Source organism: Dysidea avara, chromosome 3, assembly GCF_963678975.1.
Source record: "Dysidea avara chromosome 3, odDysAvar1.4, whole genome shotgun sequence".
NCBI lineage: Eukaryota > Metazoa > Porifera > Demospongiae > Dictyoceratida > Dysideidae > Dysidea > Dysidea avara.
The window spans coordinates 14,581,872-14,603,499 of record NC_089274.1 but is presented as its reverse complement, the minus strand read 5'-3'; the positions used below and the strand labels follow the sequence as shown (position 1 = coordinate 14,603,499).

Sequence of the window (21,628 nt, the reverse complement as noted above, 5' to 3'; positions counted from 1 at the left end):
AATTTATTGCTTACCTTGTCATGTTACCCAAATTTGTTTTTATTTTAGTTGGCTTGGGGAAAGTAGCTAGTCTCTACGATGAACTGGTGAACTGGTGATAAAAAATAAATAAATGAAGTATGTTGAAAAGTGTTGAAATAAAAATTATGTTTGTAGAATACCTTGAATTAAGCGGCGGCGTGCGTGTATTTGTGGTTAGGAAGGGGTTATCCAAGGGGTTTCCAGTGGCAACACGATAATTATTTATTTCGACAAAGCGGGTGGTCTTTGTAGAATGCTAAGAGGGGAAGGAAGTTTACGATAAGATAAAACTCTTATTCACTATACCTCTTCAGGAGAATACGAAGCTTGGTAGTTTGATATAAAGGTGCTTGTCTTGTAAGAGTCTTAGTTCAAAATGAAGCAACTTAAACGGTTGTTCAAAGCATAACTATGCAAATGTGCTAGGGTGGCCAATGAGAGTTTGTGGATTTTAAAAAATTGTAGTCAGTGGCTTGAGGGAAATTAGATACTGTGTGTACTCACGTGACTGGTGAAATCACGTGTATCTAGTCTTCCGTGGTTTCATATCATTCAGCTGGGATCAAAGTGATGATGAAAAGCGTGACGAATAAAGTGGTTGCTATTATAAAAAAGGTATGTTTTATTGTGTGCGTGTGTTAACCATGTGTAACTACGTACTTTATAGTGCACGAGATTTAATTTATAGGTTAGTGGGTGAATAAAATAGAATCATATGATTAAAAGATACAAGTTAATCTCACTATTTTGTGTTTGTAAGGGTAGTGTCTAACAGTTGTTACATCTGTTCAAGTAAAATACACCATAAACAGAGGCCTATTTAATTTCCATTTTAATAGGAGGGGGAGAGTTCTCATCACAGTCAACTCCATTTAATTTAGCTCTGACTAAGTGAGACCTTAGATTGCGATTTTTCCTAAATGTGAGGAATGGAAATGGGATAACATTATTTTTAAAGCAATTGGCCCGTTGTATGTTCGGCCACTACTTTTTAATGATTCCCATAACCTTAGGTGCTACTTTAGAAAACCTTGTAATGAAGGCTATTCTGTTAGAAATTCCAACCTTGCAATGTGACCTAAGCTCTTGAGATCTATTTGAGAACTTAACTCTATTCATTTGCTGATGAATGACTTTATGTGAGTACCCTCTCTTTAATAGATTGATTCTATGTTTTTTCTTAAACTCCAAGAATGTATCAAGTTTCGAATCAGTTCTGATGAATCGTTTCATTTCTCCAATAATGACGCCTTTACTAGTACCTTGGGGATGGAAAGATGTTTCATGGATGTAGGCCTGCTTATTTGTAGGTTTAATATAGGTTGAGACATCTAATGTTTTTGTAGATAAAAAATCAGGTCCCTTGTGTATCTGGAGGTCAAGATAGTTGATGCTATGGTAGCTGTATTCATAGGTAAATTTAATTGTAGGGTGGAATGCATTTAAATTAGAAATGAAGTTCTTAAGTTCATCTTCCGTATGTTCCCATAGTATTATTAGGTCGTCACTGTAACGCTTGTAGTACAGCGGTTTAAAAGCGACTTGGGATAGAAAATCCTTTTCCAGCCTACCCATAAAATTTTTTGCATAGGCTGGTGATAATTTGGACCCCATAGTGACGCCTTGTAATTGCTGATAACAAGTGTTGTTAAATTCAAACGTATTCATTGTCAGAACAATTTCAAGTAATTTGGCTAACATTTCAGGATCAGGTAGAGATGGGTCACTCACTTTAAGTTCTGTTAATGCTTCTAGACATGTTTTTATTCCATCTGAGTGTGGAATGCATCTATAGAGCGATTTTACATCTATCGTTACTAAGATAGTATTTGGTTCGACCTCAAGCTGTCTAAGCTCATTGATTAATTGAGTGGAATTCTCAAGATATGAGGGTTGTACGTGCCTTCATGATTGGTTGTAGCCAGTAGTCTACAAATTGTGATAGGTTTTCCGTAGGACTGTCACAACAACTAACTATGGGTCGAATTCCCATTGGATTCTTGTGTGTTTTCTTTAAAAGTAAAGTCTGGCTAATCTGGCATTGTTAGTTGGGGAGCAAGCCTCAACCATTTGTCTAGTGAGGAGTCCTCTTTTGTAATAGTTATTAAGTACAGAGTTTATCTCCATGCAAATACTTGTTGTGGGGTTACCATCTAGCTTACAATATGTATTACAGTCGTTGAGATGATCAAGACCCTCTCTTATGTAAGTAGACTTGTCTTGAATCACGACATTTGTTGATTTATCAGATTTATTTATTATAATATCAGAATTATTCTTAAGCTCTTTAAGGGCTTGTCGCTCCTTGTAAGTGAGGTTCCCTTTGGCTTTATCTGCAAGAGATAACTCTGAAACTTCTTGTTTTACAGTACCAAGAACTCCTTCTAAATCTGCAAATGATGTAAATGCCCTATTATAGTCAAACCTTCTCTTCATAAGTTTATGTTTAGGGAATTTCGGTACCATAGCATGTTGGTCTGTATGTTTTTTAGGCCGTGACAGTCTTCATATTTTATGGAAAAAATAATCTAGGTCTCTTAATAGTTCAAAATGGTTAGAATTTCTTGCTGTTGGGACAAAACTCAACCCTTTACTAAGTAGGAAAATTTGGGTCTCTGATAGTGTATAGCTTGACAAGTTGGTAACATACTGCTTGGCACAAGTTATACAATTGGCATCAATACATGTACTAGAGTCATGGTTATATGGTTTGTTATAATTGTTTATATACATACGTTTAACATATCTTCTTTGTTGTTTCCTAGTGAATATACTTAGCCTTTTTTCTCTTTTAAGTTTTTTGAAAACAGCTTTTTCGGTTTAACCTTCTTAAGAGGCTTCTTACAAGATGGTGTTGTTTTTACAGTTTTTTTCTCCTTCCTTTCAGATTGATCAGGATTGGCTGCGGCGCTTCGCTTACGTTGCAGTCTCCTGGTAGTAATTGCACAATCCAGTTTGACCTCTCTGATGGTGCCTTCTAGAATATCAGGGAACTCAGTGATGAACTGAGGTAGTAATTCACACGAAGCATCATGGAAGACTTTAGCTGCTTTAAGCTCTATTTGAGCTATTTCAGCTTTGTGGAAGTCATCCAGTGCTGTGGTAAGTCTGGTTCCACATTCGTTTAATATTTCTAGTAATAAGTTCTAATATTAAACGAGGATAATTGTCTGATGGTGGGGGCTTCAGCCCCCTAGCCCCCCTCTTTCCACCGCCTATGACAGTAGCTATGACAAGTCAATATATAGTGTACAAATAGTCCTTCAAAAGTTTTTAATGAGTAGGATTCTCAGTATTGGATATAGCAAAGTTCAAAGGCTTAGGGAACTATGTAGCTTATATTGTAAAACTAGATGCAAAGCATACTGTGATAATACACTTCCTTATTAGTCTTCACTTAAGTTGTACTTGACAACCAAGGTGGTATTGGGTTTGAAGCTCTAGTTCTCTGATATTGTTTAAGGGTTTAGTGTTACAATTAAGCCTGCATTTTGATATCTATTGTTGTAAATTGTACTTGAAAGAAAGAAAACTTTATAAAGAGAGAAAACCCTTACACTGATGGGCTGCAGTGATTTATAACTCCTACACATTTTGTAACTTTGTGAACAATTCAGTTCGTATTATGGAGTGAAGAACATAGCTGCAGTTTATGGCAGAATGGTAACTTGAATAATAAACGTGGTACAACAATTAAGTTTTGATTAACATACAGTATGGATTTATTTGTCATGTGTTTGAAATCTACTTGGAGAGGAGGTTTGGTGAAGTAGTCAAGGACCAAGTCAGGTAAGTATTCATGATATTGTCTATATTAGTACATTTGATTCAATAGGCAAAAGGCTGGCATTTGCAATGATGCTACGTTCTACAAATTTCAAGTTGTGACTGACAGTCTAGTTGTTACACTGTTACAGACAGCACAGGAAGTAACTGGTAACCAATTACATTTAATAGTGGCAACTGTTTGTAGCTTGAATGCAGGTGTTCCTTTGGATGAAATGTTGGAAGGAATTGGACACGTGTTTTATGAAACTTGCGATAAAACTGGTCACAGTGAACTAATGAACACACTAGCAGTTGACCTGAAGACATTTTTACGAAGTTTAGACAGTCTTCATGCTTACCTGACAGTTAGCTTCAGTGAGATGAATGCTCCTTCATTCCATTGTGAATCAAAAGAGGATGGCTCCATTCTGCTACATTACTACTCACAGAGAAAGGGCTTAGAGTATCTAGTGATAGGAATAGTCAAGGCTGTTGCTAAGGGAATTTATCATAGTAATGTTGACTTAGAAGTGCTGTCAAGGCAGGATGGCCAATGGGGCCACAACACTTACCATGTCTCCTTTGCTGTCAAAGGTACAATAGTATGTACTAAGACAGGTGTATATCACATTGCTTTTCCAACAGGTGCCAAGTCTGACATAAGACCAATTCGAGCTATAAAAGGATCAACAAAATGGCCATACTGCAGCTGTGAGGTTTTTAATGCTCTGGCTCCATACAACATCATGTTTAACTGTGACATGATATTAGCAAACGTTGGTGATGATATCACAAGACTCCTCTCTGAAATCAAGTTAGGCTCCGCAGTAACAGATTCCTTCACTTTGATCAAACCTGAACTTGACTTCACGTTTGACAATTTGATATTCAACCAGAATACGTTCTTAACATTTTTCCCAAGAAAGCAGACTAACATTTTGCTGCAGGGTCCAGTAAAGCTGTTAAAAAATAACACCATTGCAGTGCTAATGGCTACCAAGACAGAGAGAACCAGAGATCGGTCAGGTGGAGACATTGTGGGAATGCACTCACAAATGCAAGAGGAAAGGGAAAACATGATACAGCTAGAACAGGCTGGAATAAAACTGAAAAAGTCAGAATTACAGTTAAAAAGTGAAATGCAGAAAGTTGATAATTTGATATGTGTATAGCGTGATACCAGATTTTGCACTTGAGCAGGTGAGGAAAGGTCAGACAGCTATTCAAGTGCCAGGTGAAAAGACCATCCTGGCCAATGACATCAAAGGCTTCACATCACTATGCCACCACTGTACTCCTGAGGCAGTGGTAAAAATGCTCAATGAATTGTATGCACTGTACGATCATCTGATTGAAAAATATCAACTGTACAAGGTGATTGCTCTATTAGAAAATTTTGAACTTATATGTGTGTCACTTATACAGATAGAAGTGATCGGTGATGCTTACGTTGTGGCTGGTGGGCTCACAAATACTGGCATGGATCCAGTCACTGCCATTGTAAACTTTGCCTTTGACATGCGAGAAAAAACTGCAGAAATATTGTCACCAGCTGAAGCCGATACTTCACCAGAAGTATTTATAAAAAGTAATACAAATGTGTATGTGTACTCTAAATTGCACAGATTCGGATTGGAATACACACTGGAAAAGTGGTAGCTGCTGTGACGGGCAGAAAGATGAAACACTATTGCTTGTTCGGTGAGACACTTGACATTGCCAAGATCATGGAATCAAGTGGAGAGCCAGGTAGGATACACATCTCAGAAACAACTTACAAGTAAGCATAACAACAAACTGTATTTAACACTGTATGCACACCATTTATCACTCAAAGGTATTTAAAGAAAGAAAAAAGATGCAACTTTTTTTTTATAAAAGAAACCCATTCAAAAAAGAACATTACGACTTATTACGTGGAACCAATAAGATATCAGCGTCATAGTGCAATTTGTGTGCTGCTGTAATCAGATCAGTTCAAGATAACAAGAAACATCATTGCCACATATATACGTATATATGTAATATGAACTTTTGTTAGGCCAGGCCCATTCATTCGAAGTCTATGTATTTACTACATTATTATTATTATTATTAGCACTTTACAGTGACCAGCACTGAAGGTCTGACAGCAACATGTGCTGCAGCCTTAGGATTACCTAACCTAATTTCAGGGACTTAGACCTAATGACTTGACTTACAGACTGACTGAAAAGGTGTAACAGAAAAGGGGCCAAAGTAAGGAAAAAATCCCTCCAGCCCCAGGATACATATATGCACACCATATGACATTGTACAATAAAAGGTTGAACATTTTAAAGAATTTAGAGCTTTAGTTGTCATTCACGTTTGCAGATTGCAAATGTCTTAATAGACACACCATCATAATATATACACGTTAAAATCAGCTATAAGTGGAGTATACATACATTGTCTTATGACTGGGTTAGAATGCAAAAGGAAATGGATACTAACCACATCACGGAAAGCTTATACAAGGTACAGAGATAAATTAGCTATAGTATCATACAGTACGATAGTAACTGTATAGTAGGGACCACAAAGGAATAGGCGTGGCCTACGGAATAATATCATCCAAAAACAGCCTCAATTTTCCCTGACGACGATGAGGCAGTATTGGTTAGGTAAAACTAAGCCCAAACAAATTTTCAGATCGACCCGAAACGCTTTCAACAAGTTGCTACGGAATTTTAAAAATAATTTGTTTAACGGAATTTTCTACTGACTGATTGACTGACTGACTGCCTGATGCCTTCAGACAAGTGTAACTCGATAACGGCTAAGGCTACGGGCTTGATTTTTTCACTGTTCGACATTGCTTTGGCCCGACTGGTGCCTTTTGACATACCGCAGTACGTACAATGCATTCTTCATGGGCTTACCAGTGTCCTCCTTTGTATCTCATTCATCTTTGCTGACAGCAAAAAGTGTCAATTTGGTGGTAGCACGTGATGGCTTCCCTTCGTAACGGAAATTGTCCGTATTTTTCATATTGGCTATTTTGATTGCAGAGGTGCTTTTCGAACAGTTCTTGATTCGTACTGCTGTGTAATGGGTTGAACGTAGCAGACAACAAAGCGTAATGGATACTTCACTTTTCAGACGATAATTAATATAACCGGGGCGCGCGGCACCATTTCTTTCTTTTAGTATATGCGTGGATTGCAGAGGTGCTTTTCCAACAGTTCTTGATCCGAAATGCTGTGTAACAGGTTGAACAAAACTGACAATGAAGCGTAATGGATACTTCGCTTTTTAGATGATAATTGATATAGCTGGGATGCATGGCGCCATTTCAGATGTGGTATGCGTGGGTTCACCAGTCATAATCAAGACACACGGTAGTGTGTCGTGCGGCCCAAGAAGTCGGCGCACAACACCCGTGAGTATATTGATAGGAAGAACAAAAATGCAATTTTTGCAACTCTGTAGCTCTGTGCTGCCTTGATGAAACAAGACGATTTTTGCTGTAGACACGCCCTCCAACTTCAGTACTCCACATGAGTGAAATCGCTTCAAGCGTTCCCGAGATATGTGACTTCAAAAATTGGCTTAGTTTCTTCATTTTAATTTTTCTTCTTATTTTATCTTCCTCTTTTCGCACACTTACAAAAACTGCTATAAAACGCGAACTCCATATCCGATTTCCTTGAAATTTGGCACACGGAAGGGGGTATAAAGGCACATCTCAGTACCAACTTTAGCTGGAATACAATAAATAGGCAAAGAGTTATTAGTGACTACTCACGAAAAATAACACCAATATGTTGTCACACCTACAGGGTAAACCGCTTATGGGAAGAAGCTGAAAATCGGTGGTTAATAGGTTAACTATTGAACCTCAAACCTTTTGTGGTTTGAAAGAAATCGAGCTAAAAACCAGGAAGACACAATGAAAAAACCAACAGTGTGTAACAATTATGCAATCGAGATTAGTTAACAACTACTTGCCAGGCCTACCAGAAAAACCGCTTGAAGTGATGGTTTGAAAATCACTGTACTGATGGAGTAATCATCTTAGAAAGGCTCTTCAATGGTGTAGAAGAATCAGACTTAAAGCCACGGAGTTACAACACAAAATCCAACTTGGTGTAGCAAGTGCGAGATTGAGACACTCTAATAGAGCAGTCATCCTAATAGAGCAGTCACGCTGAAGAGAATTCAAGAGATCAGCTAGAAACAAGTAACCTGTATAGAGATCAGCTACAAACAAATCACCCTGTAGAGAGTTCAGCTACAAACAATTCACCCTGTAGAGAGATCAGCTAGAAGAAGTTACCTTGTAGAGAGTTCAGCTACAAACAATTCACCCTGTACAGAGATCAGCTAGAAGAAGTTACCTTGTAGAGAGTTCAGCTACAAAGAAACCATCATGTAGAGAGTTCAACTACAAACTGTAGAGAAATCAGCTAGAAGAAGTTACCTTGTAGAGAGTTCAGCTACAAAGAAACCATCATGTAGAGAGTTCAACTACAAACTGTAGAGAAATCAGCTAGAAGAAGTTACCTTGTAGAGAGTTCAGCTGCAAACAAATCACCCTGTAGAGAGTTCAGCTACAAACAAATCACCCTGTAGAGAGATCAGCTAGAAGAAGTCACCAGGTAGAGAGTTCAGTTACAAAGAAACCACCATGTAGAGAGTTCAGCTGCAAACAAATAACCTGTAGAGAGTTCAGCTACGAAAAGATCACCCTGTAGAGAGTTCAGCTACAAGAAGTCAGAGTTCAGCTACAAAGAAACTATATGTAGAGAGTTCAACTACAAACAAGTGACCCTGTAGAGACATCAGCTAGAAGAGGTTACCTTGTAGACAGTTCAGCTGCAAACAAATCACCCTGTAGAGAGTTCAACTACAAACAAATCACCCTGTAGAGAGATCAGCTAGAAGAAGTCACCTTGTAGAGAGTTTGAAACCACCATGAAGAGAGTTCAGCTGCAAACAAATCACCTATACAGAATTCAGCTACAAACAAATCAACCTGTAGAAAGATCAGCTAGAAGAAGTTACCTTGTAGATAGTTCAGCTACAAACAATTCACCCTGTAGAGAAATCAGCTAGAGGAAGTCACCTTGTAGAGTGTTCAGTTACAAAGAAACCACCATGTAGAGAGTTGTGTAATAAATATATGTACATTTAATGATAAAATTAGAAATATTTAAAGCATTTAACATCTGCTTCATCTTTTATTCTTCCTGTGGTAAAGAAAAAAAGATAGGTTAAAAAAGCTCCAAAGCTGGCCATAGGCCAGCTTTGGGGCAAATACAAAAAGAAGTGAAATCTAATCCAAAACAGCCAAGCTGTAAAAAAAGAGTGCGGCCCTCAAAAAGGCTACGGTGAAAAAAGATGTGAAATCCAAGGTGGCGGCCAAGAAATGGCCGTGATGGTAGGTTAATGGTAAAAATTTTAATAATGACAATTCAGGTGAATTTTGTGCCAATTTATTTACAAAAAAGTTAATAAACAAGTACACAGAAAAATTTGGAATTTTCAACTAGAGTAGGGACCATAGCACATCAATAAAAAGTACTGAAACAAGTTGGAGTAGTCCATGATATTAAATCACAGTAAAACAATAAGAAACTACTGTGCTCAAGACACTGTGCTCAATAATATCCCTACTGTGCTCAAGATACCATAATGGAAATGCACAGTAGGGATATAACACTTCTTATTGTTTTACTGTGATTTAATATCATGGACTACTCCAACTTGTTTCGGTACTGTTTATCAATGTACTATTGTCCCAACTCTAGTTGAAAATTCCAAAGTTTTTTGTGTACTTGTTTGTTAACTTTTTTTTGTACTGAATAATTATTATGACAGGTGGCCACGTATTCCGCATCTGAAATGGTGCAGCAGCAGTAGCAAGCAGCAAGAGCAGCAACAAATAGGAAGTAGCAAGTAGCAGCAATCTGAACTAGCAGCAGCAGCAGCATCATCACCATAATAAGTTACTAGGATCCATGCTGGCAGATGTTTCTGAGAGATGAGCTATCACTTCAATTATCATCTGAAAAGTGAACTCATTCATTGCGCTTCGTTGTCAGCTATTTTCAACCTGTTACAAAGCACTTCAAATCAAGAACTGTTCGAAAAGTACCTCTGCAATCCACACATACCGAAAGAAATGGTGCCGCGCACCCCAGTTATATTAGTTATCGTCTGAAAAAGTGAAGTGTCCATTACATTTCGTTGTTGGCTATGTTCAACTGGTTACACAGCAGTAAGAATCAAGAACTATTCAAAAAGCACCTCTGCAATCAATCAATTATTGATTGATTGACTGATTGATTGATTGATTGTTTGTTTAACCTCATGGTAGTCGGCAAAAGCCGTTTTTCCCTACCGGAGCACAAACAGCAATAAACACAATACAAAACACAACCACAAGCTATACAACCATACTGATATTATAAGATAAGCTACGAGTAAAAGTTCAGGTAAAAGTCTTTAACAGAAGATGTAAACATTATGATTAAAAGTAGCCTGTGTGGCTACAGCAAGCAGTGGCTGACGAACGGAAAAAGTTTTTGGTAGAGGAGAGACGACAAGTTTGTAAGTTAAGGAGGACACTATGAAAAGTAGCCACTATGAAAAATACGGACGCCAATGAGATTTCCGTTACAAAGGGAAGCCATCACGTGCTACCACCAAATCAGCACTTTTCGCTGTCAGCAAAGATGAATGGGACACAAAAGAGGACACTGGTAAGTCCATGAAGAATGCATTGTACGCACTGCGGTATGCCAAAAGGCACCTCTTGAGCCAAAGCGACGTCGAACAGTATCAAGCCCGTAGCCTTGGCCATTATCGAGTTACACTTGTCTGAAGGTATCAGTCAGTCAGTTACTTACTCAGTCAGTCAGTAGACAATTCCATTAAATAATTAAAAAAAAACTCTGTAACAACTTGTTGAAGGCGTTTTGAGTCGATCTGAAAGTTTGTTTGGGCTTAGTTTTACCTAACCAATACTGCCTCATCATTGTCTGGGAAAATTGAGGCTGGTTTTTGGGTGATGTTATTTCGTGGGCCATGCCTACTCCTTTGTGGTCCTTACTATACAGTACTATCATACTGTATGATACTATCGTACTGTATGATTAAGCCAAACACTAAAATTCTTTTAGATAACCATGGATCACCAGAATAAAAATTGTGACCACCGTTATATATCCTTATATTATACTTCTATGCTACTGTAATGAATTTATATAGCACCCATGCATACATCCCCTTGTGTAGTCATAGATTTGGCTATTGAGAGCCAATCAATTATGAGCACACTTGTATAGGTTTATGAATGCCATACAAGTTAGGTGTTTCTAGCATACTCTTAATTTTAGACCCATTTAATGTTCACTTTCCATAAAAGTGCATGCATACTTGAACAGGTAATACCAATAGTTCATAATATTATGAACTCTTGGTAATACTTACAGTCACAATTTATTTAGGATGCAGAATGCACACAAGCATCAAGGTATATATTGTACACTATTGTGTAAGAGTACAGATATAGCTATAGCTAACACTTTCAATGAAACAAATGGTCAGTTGTAATTATAGTAGAAAAAATTACTTGCAAAGTACATGCAGCAGACAGCAGCCGTATGCATGGGTATGCATACATACACATGGTGTCACAAGCCAAGTGGTCCCTCTCAGATACACGCACAGTCAATTGCAGACTACATTTTGTAAGGTATATATGTACAAGCTGAATAGAGTGCTTACGTCAGCAAAAGGTCAACTATACAAGCTTAGTACAAAACTAGAACAATGAAGAGACAGAGATAGATCTAATATCAAAACAACCTAATGATAACATACAAAAAGCAGCAACAGAGACAGGGTTAAGTAAAAGCACCTGGCTAATTGCACCAATAATCTACAAAATGTAATAATGTGTGCATATAGCCAAAGGGCAGATTTAGAGTGGGGGAATGGGGGCTGAAGCATCCCCTCTCCAAAATTTTGCTATGTGCTAGCTATAGATAGTGGAAGCTACAGTACAAATGCAGTTGCATCTGTAAGCATACATGGACAATGAAAAGATGGAAAGAGTGAGAAGAGAAGAGCTAATCTCATCTAGGAATCAACAAGAGGGGATCAAAGGTGTAAAAAGCTACTAAGCATCAAAATACTCTAATAGAACATTCATCATTAACATTCTTAAAAATGAAGACCAACTCCTAGATCCTTCAACTTTGAACTCAAACTATACTACAGCATATATGTTGTGCCCATTATATGAAGCCACCGCTAGAAAATTCACTTAGATAAAATGGTTCACAGTGCTTATTCAATACAAAGTGGCTAATCAGCCAGTACGGCTTTCGTTCATTTTATGTTAGATAACTAGTGCACATGCACACTTACTGTATAAACATTAGGCCTCCCTATGGCTAAGAAACATACTTGTAGGATTAGGAACAGTGCCCCTAGAATTAGGAACAATGCTCCTAGTATTAGAAACAGTGTTCCTAGGATTATAGTAACAACACTGATTTGGAATATTGAGTGCCCCTAGGATTAGGGACAGTGTCCCTAGGAATAGGAACAGTGCTCCTAGGATTGGCAGCAGTGCTCCTAGGGTTAGGAACAGCGCCCCTATAGTAGGATTAAGAACAGTGCCCCTAGGATTAGGAAAAGCGCCCCCTAGTATGGTTAGGGTTGGATTCAGCCTTGTTCAGTGTTCTTCACCTTTAACTTTGTTACTAACATATAGAGGTTTCTTCATTTTGACATTATAAGATAGAAACTAAGAAGTGGGTAGCTGGAAGCACTGTGGTACAGTTACAGTGGTCATGATGATGGACCAAGAGTGAGCTCAGACATCTCAGATTCAAATCGCCAGTACCATCGATGTTTTTTTTTTTGTTCAGTACCTTTTCAGTGACATGTTTTTTTGTGTACATTTTTTTCAATTAGCATTCCTTTTGATGCTCTACCTATTCAATAAGGTTAGTTGCAAAAAATTTCCTGTGAGGGGCACCCTGATGCCCTAGTTCCTCATGTTGAGTGTACTTTTCACACTACACTAGTCTATAGTGGTTGCATCAACCAGTTGCCACATTTTTAGCCCCACTATGGGTACCCCTAGATTAGCACCAAGCACCCCCCTTCTAGATCCGCCCCTGTATTTCAAATATATAATTAGATATGAAGTCATCATGTTTACTGACTGCTTCTTCACACAATATGCACACAATTACAACATTCTCACATGGCTCACACACCTGCCCACGATAGAACTACTATTTTACACTAAAAATTAAACAGCCAATATGCATAATGCATGCACACACTCATGTATCTACCCTGTACCTCGGAATTTATCTAATTCTGCGCGATTAGTGTGATCCATCACACAAAATGAGTAACTTGTAGTAGACAACTGATTATCAGTGAATGACTGCCACGCCTTGGAGCCACGTCCTGTAAGGCTATCGTTTTGTTCACCCAAGTTGAGTCCATAAGCGCCTCATAAAAATACTTACGTATAGCGATTTCAGGGTCGTGACATCATGGAAGAGAGAGGCATGGACAGAAGCAGTAAGCTGTCTAATAAGCTGAGTAGACTGCCATTGTTTGAGGTACAATGTGTGCACTTGTATTACCAAGTACTATGTTTTTTTATGTTTCTTGTCTACCCCTGGGAATAGTATAATTATGAACAGAACATGGCTTACAATTCAGCCTTAAGTGACCAACATTAGGGCTTGGAAATTGTTAGGTACAACATAGTGTACTGCCATTAGGCCATGCAGGTAAACGTGATACTTGTTTCTCAACCATGGCATGGGAGGGAGGTCATTTTACTGAACCATTAACTGTTCAAAATAAATTTTTAGATATTGTAACTCTGGAGCAAGCTTGCCCTCTGTGGAAGCGATTGATGTATGGCCTCCCTGAAAAACAGCTGTCCTTCCTGCTACGTGCTGGTTGTGACACTCTACCAACCCCTATGAACCTGGCCAGATGGAACATCATTACTGATCCTAGATGTGCTCTTTGTCAAGCTCCTCAACCCACAACAAACCATATTTTGACTGGCTGTCCTGCTGCTCTAGATCAAGGCAGGTATACCTGGAGACATGATTCAGTTTTACAGGTCCTTGTTCATGGGCTCCAACAGCATTTACCTGAAACATTCAAACTTTACGCTGACCTTCCAGGTTATCTAGCTAGTTCCAGCCCCCCTAGTACCATCCCAACCAATCTTTCCTCCACCCTCAGCAGGCCTGACTTGGTATTTGTTTCTAATGATTCCATTTGTTTGTTCGAATTGACAGTACCAACTAATACCCAGCAACATCTTCTTGCTGCTAGAGCTAGAAAGGAAGATCAATATAGCTCCTTGCAATATGACCTCCAGCTTTCTGGGTTAACTGTCAATCTTGTTCCAATTGAAATTGGTTGTTTAGGCCACTTTTTGTCAGAAACAATTGTTCAAATGGCTACTGCTTGTGAAGTGCCAAAGAAAACCATAAGATCCTTGTTTGAGCAGGCAGCTCGCATTGCTGTGTCCTGTTCTTACAGAATTTTTAATTCTAGAGCCTCCCCGGGCTGGGATCTTTAAGTATTACATATATGTAGATAGTTTTTTTTTTTTTTTTTTGTGTATTGTAATTTAATTTACCTTTAGTTAATGTAAGTCTTGCCAGGGCTCCTGTACTGATCCATCAGCACATGGTACCCCTGTGTCTAGGCCCCTGTATGCTTGTAATGTATATTTTGTCTTAATCATTAAGACGTTTATTCTCTCTTCTATGTATACCTATCGATGCTAACCCTGTACTGCCCATACAGGCAGCTAGGATGGTGATCAAGTGGGGATTTACCAAAGCAAATGTTATCTGCAGAAATACTGCCGCTACCTGTAAACCAATTGTCATTAGATACAAAATAGAAAATTTATTGCAGTGGCCCACGTGCACACCTGGCAGGATATTTTGTTGGTAGCTAACCCCCAAATCTCACCTACCAAGCCTGTACTGGGGGTTATGGATGATAGGTGTGCTGAACAAAATACTCACAAACCACTGCAAAAGCAGGTTATCCACTATGCAGAAATTAGCCTTCTTATTTAAAGTTATCTGGAAATATTTTTTTCTGTGCTGTAAGGCCAGACTTCTCCGGGTCAAAATGTGTGCACACATTAATAGAATTTGAGGCGAGAGGATGAATAGTAATGCAGGTGGGAATGAGAAACAATTACCAAGCTTGCATGTGCGTGTGCATTGATTTTGGGGTTATGCAACTAAACAGATACATCTGCTTAATGTGACCGAATTTTGGAAAACCACCCATATGGGCACATTTGACACCTAAAATATTTAATGATCAAATCACAAACTGTATAGTACAAATCTAATTCTTGACAGTTTTAAGTCATTCTCAATACCTTAAATTACAATAAAATACTTGAAATATTTTCAAAACTGTGTCCTCTTATTAGCAACCCATCAAACATGAAAATTCTAATCATTTCACGTGCGCCAATATGGGTGATTTTCCAAAATTCAGTCACTTATTAGAGTTTATTAAAGAGCTTCAGAAGAGTCAACCCTTATAGTATATTATGTTATTATGTACCATTGTGGGAATGCGTAGCTCCAAAATCTGACTACCTTTTTATGTAAACACTTAGTACAAGGGGTTTATAAACACAAAGGCACCTAGCAGTAATTATAAAGCTCCTGTTACAATCACAGACTAACAGATTACTAGTGCCAGCATTGGTTTAGAAGATACAAAAGGCCTGTGTCCCATATAATGTAAAGGTAAATCAGACAGGCAGTCTTCCCCTGGTCCATCGTCTTACTATAGTTTACTGCTTATGAGGCATAATAATGGCATTGTATCAGTTAGTCTGTTTGTCCAACAACTGAATGCCTCATTCACAATAAGCCAATCATCACTTCTTGGTGTTAGCCTAATGACAATGCTGATAATATTATAGGATTCTATAAGAGCCTGATTGCTGGTATTGAAAGCAATCAAGTGTTTGTTATTGTGCATTCTGTTGATACTAGACATCACTGAGTCCGTGTGATAAAAAAATAAGCAGAGGTAGAGGAATGAACTATAAGGATAATTTAGGATGGGACTGGATGTGCAGAACTTTAAACACATTGCCTGCTCACCAGCTACGTAAGTATTAATGTGTTCTCCAGTATTTACATGGCTGTGTCACAACCATTCCAAACAAAGCAAATGTGTACCAGTAACATCATTGCTATTGTTTGTCTCTTCATTTTGGAAGGCTGCATGACCATTACTGGTCAACACAGTAGTTTTTTTTATGAGACCAACTTAACAGTACTTACTGTGTACCTCATGATCAGGCCCTGTAGTAGCACCTTTGCTTTGCTCAGGCGCCATGACACAAGGCCATCTGGTTACTAAATTAATTAGACCCCTGTGGTGTGAAGTTTTTTTGGTGGATTTTTGGAGGTACCTAAGTTACTTAGACCCTTTTCATGTTTATTACGCACACCTGCACTAGTACTGGCAACGCATCAGTTAATTTTAAACCCGTAACTGTTATTGGTTTAAAGTAATTTTATGGTTAAATACATTTTTGTCATATCTTTAGAATAAAAACTCTTTCTTCATGATGTTTGAATGATGTACTGGCCATTTGCTGCTGTATTCGGAGTGATCATCAGTCTGACCAGACACTGCAATTAGTAAGAACAAACAAAATAACTATTGTAATTATTCTGCTCATACAAATTATGTATAATTATGTTAAAGAATAGTGAGAGGATTGGGAATTATCGCAGTGGGTTTGTAATGTCAATTAACAACAATCAATTTTAATTTAGAGTAAAACAAACTGAACAACCAGTCATTCTCGACATTACGTACATGCATGCGTTTAACTCATGTTCAATGTTTCCTCAACCACACAGCTGTACTTCCACTAAAACACAAGTACCTATATATTGAGATACTATAGTAAAGCAGTTACAAACAGTATACAGTGGAACCTCTATTTAACGGACACTTTGGGACCAACAATTTTGGTGAAATTTTACTGTTATAAGGAGGTTGTCCTCTTTCAGAGGTAAATTGTATTGGTAAAGGTCTATAGGGACTTCAGTAACTGTCCTTTATAAGGAGGTTAAATGTACAGTGTCCTTTACAGGGAGGGTCCATTAAAAGAGGTTCCACTGTAGCCACATTCACATATTTATACACGTAGACATGCATGTATCACGTGTAGTTATGAAAAGTAGGAGCTAGTATGACTACTGATATCATCATTGCACTTTAATAGTAGCGTGGTACACCTTAATTTTGCAAATACAGTAGCAATATATAATCGCACTACTATGTATGCTGGAGTTGCAGTGGTGTTCTATAGGCATATGTAGTCATGCAATTATTGGTAGCTGTAGGTGTATTGCAGTCTGCAGGTATGCATGAATCAATGTACGTAGGTTGCTGCTGAAAATTATGATAAGACTGATATTATGTATTTAACGAAGCTGGACTTCAAAAATTGTATAAATATATTATATCGTTTTTCTAGTATTGATAATATTTAAATAGGAGTGGCAGCTCTGTCTTTGTGACAGTTACTGCCTGCAGGCTTATACATATGGAGCCACACCCACTAATTGATTGGTATTAAAATCCATGTGATTATATAAATGCACTGTTATCGTAAGAGTTGTAGTCTATAGTCTAACAGCAAGCCAACTTCTTTTGTGAGCTACGCCCACTTATTAGGAATGTGTGATGTTTTTGCATGGTTGGAGCTAAGCTCATTTATCAGTAAGAATTTTGTAAGTATGCATGAAGCAAAACACATTAATTTTATATATGTAGTTGTAAACTGACTTTGAAATGTGTCTACTAACCAATCGTTAGTTATAAACCTTACCTGTTGCATAGATAATACAGATAATTTATTGCATTAGATTGGCATTCACACCAGCATATTCTTTATTTCACTGGTCAATAAATGAAAAATTCCATGATGTGTGGAATACATCTATAAATCTCTGCAGCAACTTGTGGTATGAAATTTGATGCATGACGCAGTGACGCTTTATAAATTGAACTGTCATGCTCTACTAGTATTGTCCTAATTTCCTAAATCATCTTTTAGCTGAAAATGACTGGGAGCACTTCATACATTTGCAGTGATAATAAAATTGCAGCAGGAATATAATCACACTAGACTAATTTGACCACAATAGTGGCCGAAAAAAAAAAAAAAAACTGGAAGTGTGACATGTACATAGATTGCACCATTCTTTTGCGATACTATTGGCATGGATTATTACTGAGACACACATACAAAGTCTCCTGCTGCCACACCACTATTTCAGTGCAAAGGCATATCAATTAGAGATTATATGTGCCCGTGCTAAAAGGGTCTGGTACACTTCCAATAGGCAAATTGTGACAACACCCAGCAGGAAATGTGAAGTGTTGATTACACCACTCAAAATGGCAACAAGCACATGTACGGATTTGTCATTTCATGCTGAATGCAACTGACTGAGCAAAAGCTTTGCACATTTCTCGAATTCCATTTTTGTAACAAAGGAGTGGGTGTCAAAGTTTCAGCCTTGTAAGATGAGTGGTCTTTGAGTTATAGCACTACACAGTTGGAACAGTTGATAATTTGTACAGCAACAATATGGCAAATTAGTTACAGGTGCTTAATGAATCATGACCGAAACAAGCTACTAATGTATTCACCATGAACTGACAAATAAGATATAGTACTTTTTCTGAACTCCTCCATGTGCTGAAGCGAGCTGTTTTAACATGGAAATTATCACGACAACCTATCACACTGTAAATTAGCACCCATAACTCACATGTCATTTGCTGTAGAAGTATAATATATAACTTCTTGAATTCTTCTAGTGTTTTCCAATCTTACTTAGTATACACATGCATACAAAGTACACAATACTTTAAAAGTGCTTAAAATACTTATAAGTACTTTAAGTACTTAGCAAAAAACTTACAAATACATTGGGAAATTTGAGATAAAGCCAGTACTTTCTAATTTGTACTGAAGTATTAGCTAGTTTACTCGTGTACTGAGACCCATGTCTGTAGCAAACCCTTTTCAGCTTGGGAGCCTTTACATTAAAACACTGGTCTGGTTATGCGAGACTAACAGGTACACAATACACACACACACAAAGCAAAACCTTTAGCTGCCACTAGCAGTCACACCCACCCAGTGAACCAGCACTGGGACACCTGTGTGCCACTCAGGTGCTTCGAGTCAGCGCCAGCAGATCTTCCTGGGGCAGGACTAGTCATCTGCAGGAGGCTGTACCATGCATGTCTCACAGATGAAGGTGTGAGCACCCGAAGTCCTACTTGAACTTTCAAAGACATGAACAGTTGGTATTTGTTCTCCAGTTTAGCTGGGTGGATTGCTACCCTAGTTGACTTTCTCATTCTCTAACTACAAGACTGCTATATACACTTAGTTTGTAACCTTAGTCATTTCAAGAGCTACAATCACAAGTCTAATAAAGCATGGCAGCACAGCACATTCAGCTGTAAGTTGCATGACCCCAAAATCAATGTACACTCTAAGGCCAGATTAATTGTTTCTCATTCCTAACTGCATTACTTACATCCTCCTGCCTCAAATTTTATTACTCACATGCACACGTATTTTGATCCGCTAATTTCTGCATAGTGGATAACCTGCTTTTGCAGTGGTTTGTGAGTATTTTGTTCAACAATGAACACCGCACCTATCATCCGTAACCCCCAGTACAGGCTTGGTAGGTGAGATTCGGGATTTAGCTACCAATAAAATATCCTGCCAGCAGTGCCAGGTGTAGGCCACTGCAATAAATTTTCTATTTTGTATCTAATGACAATGGGTATACAGGTAGCAGCAGTATTCCAGTAGGTAACATTTGCTTTGTTAAATCCCCACTTGATCGCCACCCTAGCTGCCTGTATGGGCAGTATGGGGTTAGCATCGATAGGTGTTAATTTTTTATTAAAGCTTCACAACACAAGTGCTGAAGGTCTGTAGAACACCTGGTCCTACAGCCTGCTCAAAGACATTAGATACAAAGACATTAGATACAAAGACATTAGCTACATAAGGTGTGTTTGAAAAGTTGCAGAAAGGAGAAAAAATTCATGACTGGACCTAGGTAGCCTCGAACCTGCAGCCGAGTGTACATAAATAAAATGACCTCCCCAGGGGCGGATCCAGGATTTCTAAAAGGGAGGGGGGGCTAACTTGAAGTATATGTATATGTGTTGTGGTGTGCAAAGCACACCAGCCAGCATGCATGCAAAACATGCTGAAGCTAGGGAGGTCTGGGGGCATGCCCTCCCAGGAAAAATTTGAACAATATCATGCCAAAATACTGCTATTTGGTAACATTTCAACATAAAATCCTTACTGTTTGTAAGCATTTCAGTGTCCTTTTAATTATATCATTGTCCTACCTATATGTATTGTTGAAAATTGTAAGAGGGTAGATTTTCTGGGGGCATGCCCTGCAGAAAAATTTTGAAAATTGATGCCAAAATACTGCAATTTGGTAGCAAATCCTTAATATTTCAGTGTCCTTTGTTACCTTTTAACTATACCTGCAGTTGTTGAAATTTTGGACAATGTAAGAGGGTGCATCAGTTTAAACAAATGCTACAGGATAATAGATTTCCCTTTATCTGTCTTAGCTTCGTAGAACTGAAATAGACTTGGCTACCACTCTAAAGGTATAGGGGAAGCAAAGTTATCTAGAAATTAATGTTATTGTAGCCAATTAGGTGAAAGTAATTTAGAAGTATTTATAGTCATTAACTGCACCTTAGATAGCACAAAGACTATCATAAGGGTCTACAGTAGCATGAACAGCCCTACTGGAAAATTTTGAGATTTGAATGATTTGAGATTGTATCTGAGAGTACTTTCAGTGGTGCATATGTACTTGAAGTAATTCTATTCATACAGCAAGTACGACTATCACTTATAAGATACTATACAAGTATATAGAGGTATCAGCTAATGAAGGCTTTTGAACTAGACTATTGCACTTCACAATGTGTAGATACATCTTTTAATGCAGACAGATTTGGATAATTTCCATCAGTAGCAAAGCCAACTTAAATGTGTCTTCTGAATGTTCTATTAGAGTAGTTAGGTGACTGCTCTATTAGAGTATCTCGATCTCATGCTCTGCTAGTGCTGATTCAGGCCCATTGTTGTATAATCTTTAACACAAATCCAGTGATAATGCCTTGGAAAGATAGTTCTAAGGTGGGTTTATGTGTATATGTGTTGTTAGTGACACTATTATATGCTAAGGCAGAAAAAGTTCATTGTGATCCTTTCATATTGATCAAGTTAAGTTGAAAAGTGAAGGGGGGGGGGGGGGGGGGGGGCTTCAGCCCCCCCTGGATCCGCCCCTGCTCCCTCCCACATAGAATCCATGGGCCCATGCCATGGTTGAGAAACAAGTATCAAGTTTACCTGCATGGCCTAATGGCAGTACACTATGTTGTACCTAACATTTTCCAAGCCCTAATGTTGATCACTTAAGGCTGAATTGTAAGCCATGTTCTGTTCATATACTATTCTCAGGGGTAGACAAGAAACAGGAAAAACATAGTACTTGGTAATACAAATGCACACATTGTACCTCAAACAATGGCAATCAACTCAGCTTATTAGACAGTTTACTGCTTCTGTTCATGCTTCTCTCGTCCATGATGTCACGAAATCGCTTTATAATGCTGACTCATATATACGTAATTATTTTTATGAGGCGCTTATGGACTCAACTTGGGTGAACAAAAC

General features: G+C 38.2%; 1 protein-coding gene and 3 long non-coding RNA genes across 7 annotated transcripts in view; 2 read left to right on the top strand and 2 right to left on the bottom strand.

Moving 5' to 3' along the window:
- Window positions 1-90, top strand: part of LOC136249523 (uncharacterized) — a 568-nt gene extending 478 nt beyond the window's left edge. The window contains exon 4 of the long non-coding RNA XR_010698245.1: window positions 49-90. This is a non-coding gene — a long non-coding RNA (uncharacterized lncRNA). The remainder of the gene's footprint in view (window positions 1-48) is intronic.
- Window positions 1-13,298, bottom strand: part of LOC136249520 (E3 ubiquitin-protein ligase TRIM71-like) — a 27,456-nt gene extending 14,158 nt beyond the window's left edge. Inside the window, exons 1-3 of one of the 4 annotated variants that reach the window (XM_066041560.1) lie at window positions 13,138-13,267; window positions 162-622; window positions 15-91 (exon numbers count right to left, since the gene is read on the bottom strand). In XM_066041560.1, coding sequence (XP_065897632.1) covers window positions 15-22 — 8 coding nt within the window. In that variant the 5' untranslated portion in view covers window positions 23-91; window positions 162-622; window positions 13,138-13,267. Of the gene's footprint in view, window positions 1-14; window positions 623-13,137 lie in introns of all 4 variants that reach the window. The other 3 variants (XM_066041559.1, XM_066041557.1, XM_066041561.1) reach the window with 3 other exon arrangements.
- On the top strand, window positions 13,270-16,631 carry LOC136249521 (uncharacterized). Its single transcript, XR_010698243.1, has 3 exons — window positions 13,270-13,406; window positions 15,849-15,966; window positions 16,412-16,631. It is a non-coding gene; the product is annotated as an uncharacterized lncRNA (long non-coding RNA).
- LOC136249522 (uncharacterized) lies at window positions 16,334-21,628 on the bottom strand. The gene is made up of 3 exons (XR_010698244.1): window positions 21,471-21,628; window positions 16,687-16,756; window positions 16,334-16,496 (listed from the first exon to the last, which is right to left on the bottom strand). It is a non-coding gene; the product is annotated as an uncharacterized lncRNA (long non-coding RNA).